The sequence below is a fragment of the Phascolarctos cinereus genome, unplaced genomic scaffold, assembly GCF_003287225.1.
Source record: "Phascolarctos cinereus isolate Bilbo 61053 unplaced genomic scaffold, phaCin_HiC Scaffold_2;HRSCAF=192, whole genome shotgun sequence".
Classification (NCBI taxonomy): domain Eukaryota; kingdom Metazoa; phylum Chordata; class Mammalia; order Diprotodontia; family Phascolarctidae; genus Phascolarctos; species Phascolarctos cinereus.
This window is the reverse complement of record NW_027555625.1, coordinates 93,512,704-93,530,502: the sequence shown is the minus strand read 5'-3', so window position 1 is coordinate 93,530,502 and position 17,799 is coordinate 93,512,704. Positions and strand designations below refer to the sequence as shown.

At 46.7% G+C, this 17,799-nt stretch overlaps 1 protein-coding gene across 1 annotated transcript in view; it reads right to left on the bottom strand.

Moving 5' to 3' along the window:
- The window catches only part of TTC7A (tetratricopeptide repeat domain 7A), a 196,807-nt gene that overhangs the window by 72,928 nt on the left and 106,080 nt on the right, over window positions 1–17,799 (bottom strand). The window contains 3 exon segments of the mRNA XM_021001283.2: window positions 2,535–2,607; window positions 5,835–5,892; window positions 7,778–7,895. Of these exon segments, the coding sequence (XP_020856942.1) occupies window positions 2,535–2,607; window positions 5,835–5,892; window positions 7,778–7,895 (249 nt within the window).

Genomic DNA, 17,799 nt, shown 5'->3' with positions numbered 1-17,799 from the left:
AGAGTAAACTGGGAAGCCCTCTACCCACTGATGCAAAGCAGAGTAAGCACAAAGAGGAAGACAACTTAATCAATAACCATACTGTAAAAACAAGACCTCTGATTGATGCACTTGTCAATCATGACTCCAAGGGGCTAGGAATGAAGGCTGCCACCAGCCTCCTGACACAGATGATGGACTCACAGTGGAGAATGAAACATATGTTGTTTGCACATGACCAATGAGACAACTTGTTTTGCTTGACTATATGTATTTGCTACAAGGGTCTGGACTTTTCTTTTTTTAATGGTGGGAGGCAATGAAAATTGAGTTTTAGTAATTAAAAAAAAAAAAAGAAAGAAGCTTGCCTGGGATTCAGAATGTGTTATAGATCAAGATCAGCCTTAGCCACAGTGAACTACATGATATATTATTTTTTACGGTTTGACTGCCCAAGAGAGACATAGTCTGGTTAATACCTGAGATACTTTCCATCAAAATTTCATCTCTTTGGCTTTAGACTTTGATCTCAGTTAAAATGCAAATCCCACTGGCAAGGTTCACAGTCTAAGCTGTTACCAGTCACTTTCATTTTATAACTTCTAGTGTGAATGAAATATCTGGAGAAAAACTTGGATGGGAAAGGGAGGAAAAAGCCTAGTAGGGGCTATGGGGTAGACGTCCCAAAGGGAGAAAAAGGGCAGCAAGGCTCAACACAAACTCTCCACTTTCCTGGTCTTGCCGCCTGGCCCCCTGAAGTGGCTGGAAGCACTGATTCTAACTACAGATGTACGCTGCCCCAGAATTCTGGGATGCCTAATAAGGAGGCAGGAAGACCAGGGAGCTTGAATACTCCCTGGCTGTCTGGCCTTGCCTGGTCCTTGACCCTTGGCCGAGCCTGCACCCTGGTTGCCTGAATGTGACCTGATGATTCTGCTCGAACAAATACTGCTATTCATACCTGAGCTGGTTATAGACCTCATTCTGTTTTCTGGTTTCCCCAGAAGTGGCACTGGCCATTTCCCAGGGAAGCCAAATGATGCCCAGAGCCTAGTTTGGGACAGTAGGCCCCCTAGGGGAAAGGAAGGTCAGTCTGGACCAAACTGAAGAGTTCTGAGGCCCAGGAAAAACCCCTGGGACACAATAGCCCTGAGAAGCAGGGGTCTGGTGAGCCCTTTGGGAAAAAAACAGAAAATGCTATATGAGATGTGTTGAATAATTAAGGACATTAAAAAATGCATCACCAAATGTTTATCATTAGCTGAACTGGCAAGAGAAATAAATACAGGCTGTTTCACAAAGAGCTAAAAATAAATCAGTCTCAGGTATCTGTCTCTATGTTCCCCAAAGCGGAATACTATTCCATAGATGGAGCCAAGCAAGAATGGAGAGTGAGAGGTTGGCCTAGAAACAACCCTAGACTAGAAGAAGGGTCACATCAGAAGTGAAAGACAATGGTCAAAATGAGGAAAGAAGTAGAGAGAGAAAGAGTGACAGAGATGAGGTGACACAGAGAAAGAGGGAATTACAGAACAGGTGACAAAGAAACCAGAGACAGAGATTAAGAGTAAGAGAAGGAGACAGATGAAGTGACAAAGAACAACTGAGATAGAGCAAGGGATAGAGAGGGAAGAACATAGGGATGGAGGGGGGAGGGGAGAGACAGATACAGAGATGGAGGGGGAGGGGAGACAGTAATGGAGGGACCGAAAGAGGGAAGGATATACAGAGATGGAGGGGGAAAGGAGACAGTAACGGAGGGACCGAAAGAGGGAAGGATATAGGGATGGAGAGGGGGGAGAGACAGAGATGGAAAGAGGGACAGAAAGAGGGAGGGACATAGGGATGGATATAGGGATGGAGAGTATATTCCACTTGGCCCCCCAACTGTACAGATAAGAAAATGAGGCACAGAGAGATAAGTGACCTGCCTATGATCACAAGGCACTAGAGGTCAGTGATTCACAGCTTCAGAGTTCAGACACAGTTAAATCACCTTGGCCCTTCAAGGATGGGTTCCTTCCAACCCTGGTCTTCTATCTTGGAAAAGCTAACCAAGGGTGATGAGTGATTCAGCCTGCCTGCCCCTCCTGTACTAACAGCTCACCTAATCAGCCTGGAAAAGTCAGAAGGATTTGTCTATTTGAGCAGGGGGGCGGATGGCGGAGCATGGACCGCAGTGAGCCCCACACTTGCTAAGAGAAGATAATCAGCAGATGAAATGCCAGTGCCTAGCTCCAAAGATTTATCCCTGATCCCAGGAGTGGGGGCCTCTCAATTCAGCATCCCAAGATTAAGGAAGAGCCTTCCAGCGGAACAAGGGCCTAAGCTAAGAAGCAGATCCGCAGGTTTGCCTGGGAGGAGGATTGTTGCCAGGTCACTATGTTCCCCTGAGACTCTGGGAAAAAGCCAAGCTAAAGACGTAGGGTGAGAGCATAAACAAATGCTTAATATGGTCTCTTGCCATCTCTTGAGAGACAGGGACCTGAAATGCCCTGGAAGAGGGGGTGGACCAAAGCCCATGGGCCCAGAAACCACAAATCACAACAACCTACCTGTCTGATAATGGCCAGCTGCAGAGAGACATAGAGAATGATCTGATGGTCATTGGGGGCCAGGCTCTCAGCTCTGTATGGGAAGAACAGAACATATCAAATCAATTCACAAGTATGTATGAAATGTCTCCTACCTACTTAATCCCATTCTAGGCACTGTAAGGAGTCTGCCTGGTCCCTGCCCTCCAGGAGTTCAGAATCCACTTGAGAAGGCATGAAGCAAAGAGAGGAAAACACAAGAGAGAATATGATCAATTAACTGCAGAGTGGAACATGACTGACTGGATATCAATGCAGTAGGGATTGTAAGAAGGGCAATCAGCATGGACTGGGGACTTGGGAAGAGGGCGGGCCCTTAAGGACAGGTAAAATACAGAGAGAGAGAGAGAGAGAGAGAGAGAGAGAGAGAGAAGGCCCCAGGGCTCTGAGCTAGGTCCCTGAGTAGCTCCTGACAGAAGACAAGCTGAACTCCATCCATCTCCACCCCCAGGCCCTGCCCGCTGAGCTGCCTGCTGGCCTCCCCACCTCCCTCCTTGTAGACGGAGCCCAGAGCCAGGTTCCTCTGCAGAGCAGATGTTTCCAACTTGGTTCAGGCTAGGGGCCAGGGAATGATGAAGCCGGCACCTGTGCCTTCAAGTGCCCAGCAAGCCCAGCTGCAGGAGGGGGATTATAAGCAATGGAAAAAGCCCATTCCAGGAAGCTGAGAGGGGGCGGATAGACCAGATTATTGACCTCGGGGACAGTTCCCTGACCCTTTCTGATCTCCAGCTGGGCTGTTAGGGACAAGAACGTTTCCGGCAGCCTGGGATGGACTGAGGAGTCAAGGATAACAGGGAGGATAAGTGGCTATTTGCTTGGCCCCTGGGTGGCTTGTTCCAAGTAAACAGCAAAACCAAACTGTCTATAAGCTCAACCTTCCCAACAGTGTGAAGGAGGTCTTGGGGCCTGAAGTCTTCCACCCCCTGTCATCAGATCCCAGCATCTGATGGGGAGGCGAGAAAACAGGAGACAGAATAATAGGGATGAGAAAAGCAGGGGCAGTGGGGGGGGTGGAGAAGAGATGACAGTAAGGGGCAAAAAAGGGAGAGGAAGAAGGAGGATACACAGAGGGCAATGGGATCACCACTTTAGTGCCTGAAGGAACCGAAGAAATCAAGTTCAACAGTATGATTCTACAGATGAGGAAGCAACTCAAGGCACTGACCTGCCCAGGGTCACCAGACTGTAAGAGAGCAAGGTCAGAATGCAGTTCTCTGACTACAGATTCAGGACTTATTCAGTCCTTACAATGCCCTAGGAGGCAAGTGGAGATGTTAGTATCTCCACTTTATAAATAATGAAGCTGAGGCCCAGAGGGCTGAGGTGAATTTCCCAAGGTTACACAGCTACTTAGTGGCAGATCCAGAACTCAGATCCCCTGACTCCCAGTCCAATACTCTCCCCATGGTACCATCCTACCACCCTAATGTTCTATTTCCCATCCACTAAGGCCTGGGCTCCCCTCCCCATCAAAGCAAGGTCCCAACCCAGATCTACACCCCCCCCAGAAGGGAGCAAGGCCAGAGGCCAAACCCCATGAGGTAACACAGAAGAGAAAAGGACTGACATGAAGCAATATTGAGCACAGCAGCCCTGGGCAACCTGTCAAAGCCCCAAACCACCAACTAGGTGGGGCGGGGCCAGGCCAGGCTATCTCTCCTCATCTCCATCTCCTCCTCCTCCGTCCAGGTGGCAGTGGAGACCTGCCTGACAGGTCTCTGCAGTGTCCCCCAAACAAGCCCTGCTTGTCCTCACCTCAGTTCCTCCTCCTCCCTGGTGAGAGAGAGAGACAGAGAGAGAGAGAGAGAGAGAGAGAGAGACAGAGAGAGAGAGAGAGTATGTGTGTGTGTGTGTGTGTATGTGAGAGATGGGCTCTGCTGCAGCACAGGCTAAATAATTAAGGTGGGAAGGAAAGAACGGAGGAGATGGGAAAAGTGAGAGGGGAAGGGAGGGACGCAGGGACACAGACAGAAAGGGAATTTTAACAACTATTCCTCTCCCCACATCCCTGCTGCCAGCAAAGGAGGAGGACAAATAAATCATCTAGCTTCATCCTCCCTCTAACCCTGGCCTGCTAAGGCAACACCTCATGGTTAGGGGCAGGAGTGAGATGGCTGTATTAGCCTCCACGTGGCTCCTGGGTGGCCCAGGACATCCAGGTTAGACATCAGAAACAGAAAGATAGTTATTTCTATTGTCTGATTTACTGGCCACAATGTCTACCTTCTCTTCTCCCTAAGATTGCCCCACCCCCACCAAGCTTTCCAAGATCATGGGGACCAGTCATGTAAAATTGTATCCGCCCCACGCTGCAGCCTGGACTAATGTGTTTAAGAATTAGTGTGCTGCTGGGGCAGCTAGGTGGTGAAATGGATAGAGCACTGGCCCTGGAGTCAGCAGGACCTGAGTTTAAATCCAGCCTCTGACACTTGATACTTACTAGCCGTGTGACCCTGGGCAAGTCACTTAACCCCAACTGCCTCACCAAAAAAAAAAAATTTTGGTGTGTGTCTGGGGCTAAATGCCTAGTCACAAACTCATTGTGTGACCTCGAGCAAATCAGTTTACCTCTGTTTCAGTTTCCCCAACTGTAAAATGGTGATGATAATACTTGCCCAACGTAAGTCCCAGCAGTATCATGAGGATCAGATAAGAGCTTTGAAAAGATACAAGGTCCTCCCTTCCCTTTGCTGAGCTGGGGAATTACAGGTGGGAAAGAAAGAGTACATTGTCCTACTCAGCTGATATGTTGACTGTCTTTCCTGAACCGCTTTTTCTCTTTTTAACTCTTTATTATAAAGGGATGACCCACAGGGCTGTGGAGGTGGAAGAGATATATTTGGAAATGAAGATAATTTAAGAAAAAAAGACAGAACAAAAAAATGTTTTAAAAAGGGTCTTGAACAAATTTTTTTTTTAAGTATGAAGAGCTATAGCAACATAAGGCATGACTAATGATTAAAAAACAAATCTAGGGCAGTGGTTCTCAAACTGGTCTCAGGACCCTTTTACACTCTTAAACATTACTAGGGACCCTAAAGAGCTTTTGTTTATGTGAGCTGTATCTATTAACTGTATTAGAAATTAAAATGTTTTAGTATTATTGTGAAAACAGTTTTGACCTCACAGATCTTAGCATCCTTCGATCACACTAGTCTAGGAGAAGGGGCAAATGACACAGCATTTGTAAAGTGCTTGGCCTGGCACCTGGTCCGTGCTCAACTAATGTTTGTTTCTCCCGCTCCCTCTCTAGGCCCTTACCTCTCCAGTGTCTCCAGGGCTTTCTTGTTCAATTCATCTTGTGTGGATTTCAGTGTTGCTACAGGAGAGAAGCATGAAATACAACCATGAGTGACCCGTTCCATGGGCTGTTGAGTCAGCTCCTGTTCCCATCCTGAGTAGTCCTCCAACATGGAACACAACTTGAGTTCTTTTTGGGCCTGGCAATCTCATTCAGGAGGGCCAAGAACCATGGAGACATTAGCAAAAGCCACATGTTGCCAACTCCTCCACTCCTGCTGGTGAATTCCCATGCCTAGGAGCTTCCTAGCGAACGGGACTGCAAGGTCTCTCACCAGAATGACTGGGATATTGCTGCCCACTTCCCTCTCACGCCAACCCTATCCCACGATGCTTCCCGGTGCTCTGCTCCAGCTACTACCCAAACCATATCATCTTTCAAGGCCCCACTCAATTCTCCCCACTGAGAAGTCTTCCCTGACTACTTACTCAGCCTATGCTGAGCTCTCCCTCCTCTCAGCCCTTACAACAAGAATCTGACAAGGCCCAGAGATGTGAAGTAACTTGCCCAGGGTCGCACCACTAATAAGCATGTGAGGCAGAATTTGAACCTGGGTTCCCCCTAAGTCTAGTATATCAACACATCGTCTCAGACTGAGATTACACACTTCATCCCATTCTGTTCCAAACTGTTCTCTCATTGTTTCCAGTTCTGTCTTATGCAGCCAAATGGACCCCACTCTTTCTCTTGTTTCTCTCTGCCCCCCATCCCCCACCCCCATCACCAAGTAGATGGTTGGGTTCAGAGAGGGGTTCAGCAAATACTCCTGACTGAACAGCCTCCTGCACGTCTCCCAACCCACGGGCTGTCCTCCACGCATAGCTCAGTGCCTGGCACACAGCAGACACTTCACAAGCCCTTGTCCCCCATCCACCCCCTTGTATCTCTATGGCTCAGCTCAGTGCCTGGCATATCGTTGGTGCTTAATGCTTACTGACTTGACTTAGTTTTCATTAATTGCTTAGGCAGTGAGTGTTTCACTCCAGTTATAACCTGGCCAGAGAAAGAGCTGAGTCCCAGAGAAATAAAAGCCAAAAGAAAATGAACTCAGGTTCTGTTAACCCACAACTCTCCAAATCCTGGGGTTAATGTTAGGATGCTAGGGTGTTTCAAACTGAGACCTCTCATAGATGGGGGTGAAGGAGGATTCCGAAAAGGTTAAAATGCAAAATGAATGTAAATCAAATCTTACTTAAAAAGAATTAGGGAAGCTTGTTATCTAAAGGGATTTGTCTCTGAATCCCATCAAATATATCATCCTTTTTTTGTAAAATGAATAATCTCCTCATAGGATTTAGTGGCAAAAGGGCCCTTCTATCATTATTTGTTAACTGAGATGGTCTTACAAATGGAGTCTATGTAAAGCAAGGTTTATCTGTGTACTCTGGACAAGGGATAATTGGCGAAGAAATGATCATCCTTTAACGACAACTAGGGAACCAGGAGACCCTAGCATTGTACTAGGTGCTATGTTCTTTTTCTTTCTATCTTTATCCTTTACTGAGAAGTGCAGGACTGGTACACAGAGAGCAAGAAAGATACTGACCCTGAAAGCATGAGACCGTAAAGGCAGAGGTCACTGAGACCTGATTAGCTCCCTTCAAATCCACCCAGGCAGGATACAAAACAGAGGTAAGATTTCTGGAGCCACCTTATGATGGTAAGGAAGCCAGCCTGAGGGGACTGGGGAGGAATCTCTAAGCTTAGAATGCAGCCTGGGAGAAGGTGAGGTATTGGGTCAATCAACCAACTAAGTACAAAGAGCTGGACTGGGAGCTGAGAGACCAGATCCAACTCCCAGCTTTGTTAGGAGTCGGTGAGTTCCCGGAAAGCAGACCACTCATCCCACTTGTCGGGCCAGAGCCCCGAGGGTGGAGATTTCTGCCACCACCTGCTCACTTACCATCTGTTGCCTGGAGGCTGTAGGTGAGACCCAGTGCCAGATAACCTTTAGAGAGGAGCTCCCCGGCTTTGTCCTGTAGGTTGATGACCATCATGGCAAACTGTTCTGCCTCCTCCAGCTGCCAAGAGGAAAAACAAAGGTCTCTGGGTAAGTTGCACCTCAGGCTCCAAACAAAATTTAAGAAAAGAAAGTTAGTGGTCAGGCCATTCATGTTAGCTTAAAATGCTACTCTTGATGAAGTGAGCTCAACTGGAGGGAAAGAAAGAGGAAAGTTAATCTAGTGCAAAAATCATCTGGTTTTGGCTACAAGACGCAGGCAAAGGGATGCACATCATGGGTGTGTACATCCTCTTCCGGTTACTGATTGTTCTGAGCATAGCCTCACCTGCCCCTCAGCTCTTTACCCAAGCCCCAGCCATCAGCCCAAGCACCTCACTGAGCTCCATGAATGATACAGAACCAGAGGATGATGGATTTAGGGCAGAAGGGACTCTTGGAGATCATCAAGTCTAATCCTCCTCATTTTAAGGAAGAGGCTCGTAGGGATCAAGTGACTTGACCAGGGTCACACAGCTAATAAGTATCTGGTGGGATCTGAACCTGGGTCCAGCATACCACCACACTGTCTCCAACTGAGATAAATAAAAGCAGAGAGCCCTTCTCAATCTTAATGCCTAGAATGTTCTGCAGCTAAATGAGGTAGGGAGGCAGAGTAGAAAGTAGACTGCAACTAGGACTGGACTAGGCCAAGTCCGGAGCTCCGAGTTTCTAGTCCCTCACCAGACTCTGCCATCAACGAGCTGTGGAATCCTGGGCAAGCCACTAAAACTGCTCAGGCCTCAGTTTCCTCATCTGTAAAACAAGGATGTTAGATGAAATGGTCCAAGGTCCTTTCCAGCTTTAAAACTTTATGATGTTTGTAAAAACTGAATTATAGTCATGCACAGAAATATACCTAAATGCTAAGAGGATCCCGAAGACTTTAAATGGGTGGGAAGGGCCAGGTGGGAACGATGGGAGGCGGCTTCAAGGAAGGGCAAGCCTTGAGGTGAGAAAGTCAAGCAGGCGGCTTGGGGAAGTGGGATGGCGGGGGAGCAGCTTCAACATGGCCCACGTGAAATAAGACTTGATAAAGAGTCCTCACAATGGCCTTTTCAAGCAGGGTCTCCTTCAACGGATGGAGAATCAGAGAGTGGGAGAGAACCTTAGGACCACGCTTTACCCAAGCAGGATGGAAGGCCTATTGTGAGGACCCGAGACAATCAAGGGACCCCGAGGATCACAGGATTTAGAGGGGGATCGGCCCTCAGAGAACTTTTTCCTTTTTTTTTGGTGAAGCAATTGGGGTTAAGTGACTTGCCCAGGGTCACACAGCTAGTAAGTGTTATGAGTCTGAGGCCGGATTTGAACTTGGGTCTTCCTGACTCCAGGGCCAGTGCTCTATCCATGGTGCCACCTAGCTGCCCCTCTCAGGGAACTTCTAATCCAGCCCCCTTCTCTTACAAAGGAGCAAATCACGTAAGTAACAGAGTGGGGATTTTCTCCTGATGGTTGTTCCTGCTCCAGGACACTGAGGACTGGAGTCCAGCTGGGCCCAAGACCAGCACAACATTACCGAGCAGTCCCCGATTCAGTCCTCCAAGGCTGGAGCCAAATGACATAGCCAGAAATGTTCACAATGTGTGTTCCTGGGGTGTGATAGGACTCCCCTCTGCTATATTTTCCCCTTCCCCTACAACATCATGGGCTGGACGAGTTTCCCCGAAAGTCAAGGAAGTGATCTCCTGTCTGGTCTCTGTTAGGTTGTCACCAAAATCTGCCCACCCAGAATGGCATCAGGCTTAGTGCCTCTTCCCCTTTCTCTACACCTTTCAGGAGAAAAGTAACCCATGCCGTGAGAGAGGGGGCTACTCTGGTGGATAGTGGACCTATGATGCCTGGCAAAGCTAGAAATCCCAGGACCTCTGGGCACCCTTCTCCAAATATCAGGTCTGTCTGGTTGCTCATCTTGGCATGTTTTATCTGGGGAACTTCCTTCTATTCATATCCTTTGCTCCCACCTCCCCCAGGAAAAGGCCAGGATGAGAAAAGGCTGTAAAGGAAGGAAAAGAGCAGGCCTGGATAGCAGGCAGGGAGGCTGGAGATCTCATCAGGACCCAGTAGCCTCTTCACAGTAGGCCAGGCAGCACGTGGGGACAGAGAGCTCTCTGTCCAGGGGAAAATGGCCTGGGGTTGTTTTTGTCCTGGGAGCTGGAGAGCCTGCTCCAGATGGAAGAGGAGAGGGTAAAAACATATGACGCTCACATTTCTGGCATGCTCCCAAGGAATCCCCCACAGTATGGGTGACTGAGTGTCACACACAAGGCATGTCTCTCAAAAACATCAGACAGAATGTAGGACCCCTGCCTTTCTCTCATCTCCTCCCCTCACCAAAGAGAGCAGCAAGCTCCTCCTCCATACTCTGTACAGCCATCGATGCACCAACCCACACATACATTCACCTTCTCCACTCTCATCAACCTCAGAGGTGCTTGTGCCCAGCCCCAATCAGTCCTCAGCTTCCCAAGAGGCAGGGGACGCTGCTAGAGTGGGTCTGGGTCTGTCACTGGAGCTGTCTCTGATCGCTCTCAAAAGCCAAGTGAGACTGATTCTGCCTGAAACATCTATGCACCCCCCACTCAAGACAGGGCTTACATACCAAGACAGCCACATTGCCCCAACACGTGTCTGTCTAATGAGGTTACGGATGCGGCCCAGGGTATTGCACTTGGAGTCAGGAAGACCTGAGTTCAAGTCTCTCCTCAGACATTTACTAGTCGTGTGACCCTGGGCTCACATGATGTATTTAACCTCAAAAACAGGTAACACAGGTAAAAGGAGGATAATAATAGCACTGACTTCCCAGGTTCGTCATGAGGATCAAATGAGCTATGTAAAGTGCTTTGTAAGCCTTAAAATACTAGATAACTACGTTTTATTATTGTTGTTGTTATCATCACTGTTTTATAACAAAGCCCCACCAGAACAAAGAAGTCTGCCTTAACTAGGGCCAGTACACAAAGACACAAATGGCCTTTTACTCTTTGACTAGTAGCAAGAGGAAGAAGCCAGCCTGGAAATCTTTAATTCTCAGACCAATCCTAAGATAGCTATTGGACAGGCCCAGGACAGGGCCAGTCATTCACAAAGGACACTCTGGCCAACACTGGGACCCTGGAAGGCCACCACAGAGCTGTGCACACAGCACAGAAAGGGACTGTACCTCCCCAGCCGAGACGGAGGCAACAAGGTTCCTCCCAGCAATTCAGGCTGTCACCGTGGCTACGGGCCCTGGAAACTCCTACCTCAGCTTCCCACTCCCACCCCACCCCATCCCACAGACAGAACCAGGGCACCCACAGGGAGCTCGGGACCTATACATCACAGAAGAGCTTACATTTGCATGCAGTCTTTTAAGATTTGCAAGGAGGCTTATGGGACATCCCTTATTTTATTTGTCACAACACATACTGACACTTCCCTGAGAAGTAGGTGCTATTTTTACCCCCATTTTACATATGAGGAAACTGAGGACTAGACCCTTAATTATTTTAGATTAGGCCTTTGTTCAAGGTCACAAAGGTAAATAAATGCCTGAGACAGGATTCAAATGAAGGTCTTCCTGCCTCTAAGTGCAGCACCTTGTCTGCCAGGCCATGGCGCCCCTCACCGTCCATACCTCGGGGGTACTCCAGAGGACAGAGGACCTGCAACACTTGACAGGATCCCAAGATCTACAATTGAAAAGGGCCCTTAAAACGCATCTAGTCCAATCCCCTTATATTACAGATACAGAAACTGAGGCTCAGGGCAAGAAGTGACTTTCCACATTCAGAGGCAGCAAACAGCAAAGCTGGGATTGGAGGTCAGGTTTTGTGACTGCCAATATAGTGCTCTTCTCATAACACCAGACTGCCTCTCATCCCTTCTCTGCCCTAGGGACCACCACATGGAGGCACCCACTGGGCCACTATGGGGCCACCATGAGTATGGAGTCATCCATGCTGCCACCACAGGGCAGTCCACCGGCTGAAAAATCCAAAACAGTCTGCAAGAAAGGGAAATAATCACAAATGATAACGACAAAGATAACATGACAAGCATTCCTTGGCTTCAGGTCATTGACAGACCTAATTTAACTTTTTGTTTTCTGAATTCTGGCTGCCCAGGAATGTGTCTCCCAAATTATTTCTATATAATCAAACAGTTTCATGGAAGAGATGGGCTAGGGGCATGGCAGAACAGACAGAGGTGTGGCAGCATCAGCCGAAGGCATTCCAGTATTAGGCACGGCATCTCCTCTCCCATCATATCTTCATGGAAACCAATTAGCAAAACTAGTGTGCCAGGATCACATCAAGCCTTCACTTTTGCCCATATGCACCACAATAAGTACAGCAGCATCATTCTATAGCATGTGTGGCTTTGTAACAACAACTAGAAATAAAGTAGATGTCCATAACACAAACATACTGGAATACGACTGTGAAATCCTATGGGCGAGGAGTACAGAGAAGCCTAGGAAGACTTCAAAGCAGAGGAAACGCCAAGGAAAGAACACACAAAATGGCAACAGCATAAGGGAATGCTGCAACGTCACAAGGACCACGCAGGCCCCAAAGGACGCCACTAGCTCATGCCTTTCCTCTGCAGAGGAGGAACATCGCATATATTCTGCAGATTGTTTTCCTCATCTTTCTCCTTTTCTTTTCAAAAATATTATTTGTTATACAGAAAAGCTCTCTGGAAGAGGAAAGGGAGAGGAATAATGGGAGAAATCCTGATGGTGTCAGAAAGAAAAGATTTTAATAAAAAGTTATTTAAAAAAAGAAAAAAAGGAAAAAATACCCCTGGATCTCCAAGCAACCCCAGGTGTACCTTAATTACACTAATAAACTCACACTAAAAAATTTAAAAGCAGAATTCTATCCTAGGTCTCTAACTCCCAACTCCTGTGCTTATTCATTAGATAGCAAAACTGCTTTCTACCAGTCGTGACATGTCTGTGAGAGAGGATTTTCCCTGTTTTGCAGGAGGAAGCCAAGCCTGGGGAATAGAAGCAGCCACCATGGCTGAAGCAGGCAACATGGGCATAGGCAGTGCAGCGAGAGTGCAGCCTAGCCTAGAAGCCCTATCTTGTCCATCTTCAGTGAGGAGCTCTGTCCATGTCTAGAAGCCTGCTCAAGGCAACTTGTCATACCTGTTAGGGATGTCGTGTGAGTAACACACGTCAAAGGGAAAGCAAAAGTAACATACTAATTAAGAAATGCAATCTCAAGCACTATTTCCTTTGCTGGGTCTCCATGCCTTGCCAAGGATCATATGGAAAAGTGTGCCCTTGCAAGGAAATCATCCCAGTGGCACAGAGCCCAAATCCCATTTTCTCTTGAGATGAGACCAAGAAGCTAATTTGATGCTGTTAACACCTAAGCTGGTAGCTTTGCCTTATACCTTGATAAATAGTAACAGACATTAATATGGAACTTTCTAAAATGTTTTATATAGTTTGCCTCAAAATCACCTTCATTTCTGAACATAACCCTTCTCTACCCAGAAAGCCATCCTTTAAAACAAAGAATTTTAAAAGAGAGAAAAAAGTAGTCCGGTAAAGCTAATCTGTCAACCACATCTGATAGCGTTGACAATGTTTAGCCCAGATAGTTTCACATCTCTGTACAACAGGTAAGAGGGACCACTCTTCCCCTCTCTCCTTCCTTGTTATAATTATACTGCACTCGGTTTGGTTTTGTTCTTGGTGTTTATACCAGTGGTGTCAAACTCAAACACAACTTGGGGCCACTAAAACCCCAAATGGAGTCACAAGAACTGGACAAGACTGAAAAATGACTCAACAAGGACAAACTGCGGACCACATACTGATTTAGAAAACTACATGTCGACATTACCTGGGTTCCATTGTATTTTTATTTTTAAAAAAATATTTCCCAATTATATTTATATCAGGAGTGCTGCAGACTTCTGGTCTACACTATCACAGTCAGTGTATATATTGTTTTCCTGATTCTGCACACTCTATTTTGCATCACTTCCACAAAGGCAGCCTGATTTCCTCATAATCGTTATTTCTTATGAAACAGTAAACATTCTATTTAAAGTCTGAAAAAGGACTTTAACCTGCATTATCCATTTTGAGCCTCACAATAATCCTGTGAAACAGGTAACACGGGTATTAAGTTAAGTGACTTGCCTTAGAGGTGGGATGGGCGCCCAGGGCTTCCTGAGTCAAAATCCACCCTCCCATCTCCTAGGCTGCACTGCTTTTCTGTCCACTTCACCAGGGCCTGGAAGACCTGTGTGTCATTAGGTAGGGGTGAATTCTGCCACTGTCTGTCTCCTCTGCCAGGCCCAGGCTAGGGATCACCTAATCCAGCACCCTCATTTACAGATGAAGAAATATGCTCTGTGAGGTCAGATGTCTCGCCTAAGATTACATTAAGTAGCAAATGATAGAGCAGAAATTTGAACCCAAGCTCTCCCACTCTAGTTCCAGTGTTCTCTCCACAGTGCCGTGGATGTCTCCAATACCATGCCGCCTCCACTGGACCTAAGACCGGCCCCTCGATGAACCATTCACACCAGACTGCTAGGAACAGCTGCCGGCATTGGTCAGAGAGGAATCAACCAATCAATCAGTCTTTACTAAGCACCTGTATGCCCAGTCCTGCTAGGCACTGAGGGATAAAATGAAGTGCTATGAATAACTGTAAGGTTATCGACTAACATTTATACAGGACACTAAAGTTTACAAGGGGCAACGAGGTGGCACACTGGATAGCGTACCGGGCTTGGAATCAATAACACTCATCTTCCTGAGTTCAAATCTGGCCTCAGACACTATCTGTGTGACCCTGGGCAAGTCCCTTAACCCTGTTTGCCTCAGTTTCCTCATTTGTCAAATGACCTGGAAAAGGCAATGGCAAACACTCCAATATCTTTGCCTAGAAAACCACAAACAGGATCACAGAAAGTTGGACATGACTGAAGACAACTCAACAACAATAATAAGGTTGACAAAGCATTTTTTTCCTCATCATCTCACCAGATCCTCAGACTTGTCCCCTGGGACCCTGGGCTCTGATAGCTGAGAGGTTCTGCCTGATCTCGCTAGACCCCAGCCACCTGATCACTTCTGGCCTTCTCCCCCCTTCCAGCTCCCCTCTAGGTGACCCCTTCCCCTACTGGAAGGCTAACTCCTCCAGGCAAGGACTGTCTCGCTCGCTTATATTTTCCTCCCCGGCCCTCAGGACAGTGCGTTGGCACACAACAAGTGCTTAATAAATTGTTTTTCATTCATTCAAAAACCCCAGATGGGAGGTACTACAAGTACTTTTATCCAAATTTTACAGAACGGGAACTGGAGGAAATGCCAGATTTGGAAGAATGGAAAGAATGCTAGATTGAAAGTCAGAGGAATAGGGCTTCAATCCCAGCTGTGCCTCTCACTATCTCACCTTGGGCAAAGCATTTGACCTTCCTGGGCGTTTTCTAATCCGGAAAATAAAGGGGTTGGAACTAAACCATACATAAGGATCCCTGCAGTGGCACACTGACTTTGAAAACCACTTACTGACATTATCTATTTTGCCGCATTTTTCTCTATTTCATTAACTAGTTCCCAATTACATTCTTTTTTTTGGGGGGGGGGTGAGGCAATTGGGGTTAAGTGACTTGTTCAGGGTCACACAGCTAGTAAGTGTCATGTGTCTGAGACTGGATTTGAACTCAGGTTCTCCTGACTCCAGGGCCGGCCTTATCCACTGCGCCACCTAGCTGCCCCCCCAGTTACATTTTAATCTGGTCAGGCCCCTCTCAGGAGTCCTGTGGGGCAGTGGCTCTGCTCCAGGCAACATTCTAAGATTCCAAGTTGCAGAAGTGCCAACCTGCCACCAGTAGAGGAAGTTTCCTCACATGGGAGCTCCTCATATTAATAAAACCACAAGTCTGGCCCTTGGATGGAAGCAAGAGCTGGTAACAGTGGGGAAAAAACACAAAAGTGTGACCTAGTCCTGCAGGAATAGTACCCGGGGCACTAAAGCTCAAATTAATCAAAAATTGGTGTGCAAAGCTAAGGAGAACAAAAAAAGGTTTTTAAAGCTCTGGGGGGGGGGGAAGAGGAAGATTAGAGAATGGACAGAGCCACTGCTGGGGGCAGAAGGGATGATGACAGCCAACAACATGGAGAAGGCAAAGCTGCTGTAATTATTGTTTTGCTTCTGTTTTCTCTGCCAAGGAAAATGGTCTCTGAATGGTAGTCAACGTAAGTAAAGAGACAGTAAGAGAGCACATCGCTGCCCCGGAGGTCCTAGAGTTTACTCGCCCAAGAGAAACACATCCATCCCTGGGTCCTGGAAAAAACTAGTGGGTGAAATTGCGGAGCCAGCATCTGGGATATCTAAAAGAACAGGCTGGGCAGGAAGGGTACACAGGACCAGATTTTTTTTTAAATTTATTTAATTATTTTTTTAAAAATACAAATTTATTTATTTTTAGTTTTCAACATTCACCTCCACAAGTTTTTGAGCCCCAAATTTCTCACCCCTCCCCCCCACCCCAAGATGGCATGCATTCTGAATACCCCTTCCCCTAGTCTGCCCTCTCTTCTGTCTCTCCCCCCTCCCTTCTCTTATCCCCTTCCCCTTCTATTTTCCTGTAGAGCAGGATAGACTTCTGTACCCCATTTCCTGTATTTCTTATTTCCCAGTTGCATGTGAAAACATTTTTTTTAAAACATGTGTTTTTAAAACTTTGAGTTCCAAATTTTCTCCCTTCCTCCCTCCCCACCCACCCTCACTGAAAAGGCAAGCAACTCAATATAGGTTGTACATGTGCAGTTATGCAAAACACTTCCATAGTAGACATGTTGTGAAAAACTAACTCTGTTTCCCTTAATCCTATCCTGCCCTCCCATTTATTCTATTCTTTCTTTTGACCCTGTCCCTCCTCAGAAGTATTTACTTCTGATTACTGCCTTTCCCAATCTGCCCTCCTCTCTATCACCCCCCTGCTGTCTTGTCCCCTTCTCCCCCTATTTTCCTGTAGGGTAAGACAGATTTCCATACCCAATTGAATGTGTATGTTATTCCCTCCTTAAGCCAAATCCTATGAGAATAAGATTCCCTCATTCCCTCTCACCTTCCCCTGTTTCCCCTCCACTGTAAGAGACTTTTCTTTTCTGTTTTTTTTGTGAGATAATTTACCCCATTCTACCTCTCCATTTCTTCTTCTCTGAGTATAATCTTCCTTCATCCCTTAATTTTAGTCTCCAGATATGACCCCTTAATCTTCAACTCACCCTGTGCCCTCTATCTATCTATCTATATATACATACATATAATTTTTTTCCTTCAACTACCCTAATATTGACAAAGTTCTCATGAGTTACAAATATTATCTTTCCATGCAGGAATGTAAACAGTTCAATCTTAATAAGTCTCTTATGATTTCTCTTTCCTGTTTACCTCTTCATGTTCCACTGGAGTCCTGTATTTGAAAGCCAAATTTTCTATTTAGCTCTGGTCTTTTCATCAGAATGCTTGAAAGTCCTCTATTTCACTGAATGACCATTTTTTCCCCTGAAGGATTATACTCAGTTTTGCTGGGTAGGTAATTATTGGTTGCAATCCTATCTCCTTTGCCCTCTGGAATATTATATTCCATGCCCTGCGGTACAGGACCAGATTTTTAAAAGGAAAAGAAGGTAAGAGTCTGAAGGCTACAGGCTGGTGAGCTAGGCTTCAACTCCTGGAGAAAGTCTAGAAAGGATCACTGAAGAGATAGTGAGTAGTTAGAGCACCAGTCCTGGAGTCAGGAGGAAGAGAGTTCAAATCTGGCCTCAGACATATGATACTCACCAGCTGGGTGACCCTGGGCCAGTCGCTTAACCCCAACCCCAATTGCCTCACCAAGAGAGAGAGAGAGAGAGAGAGAGAGAGAGAGATAGTAAGAGGACGCCTAGAAAACAT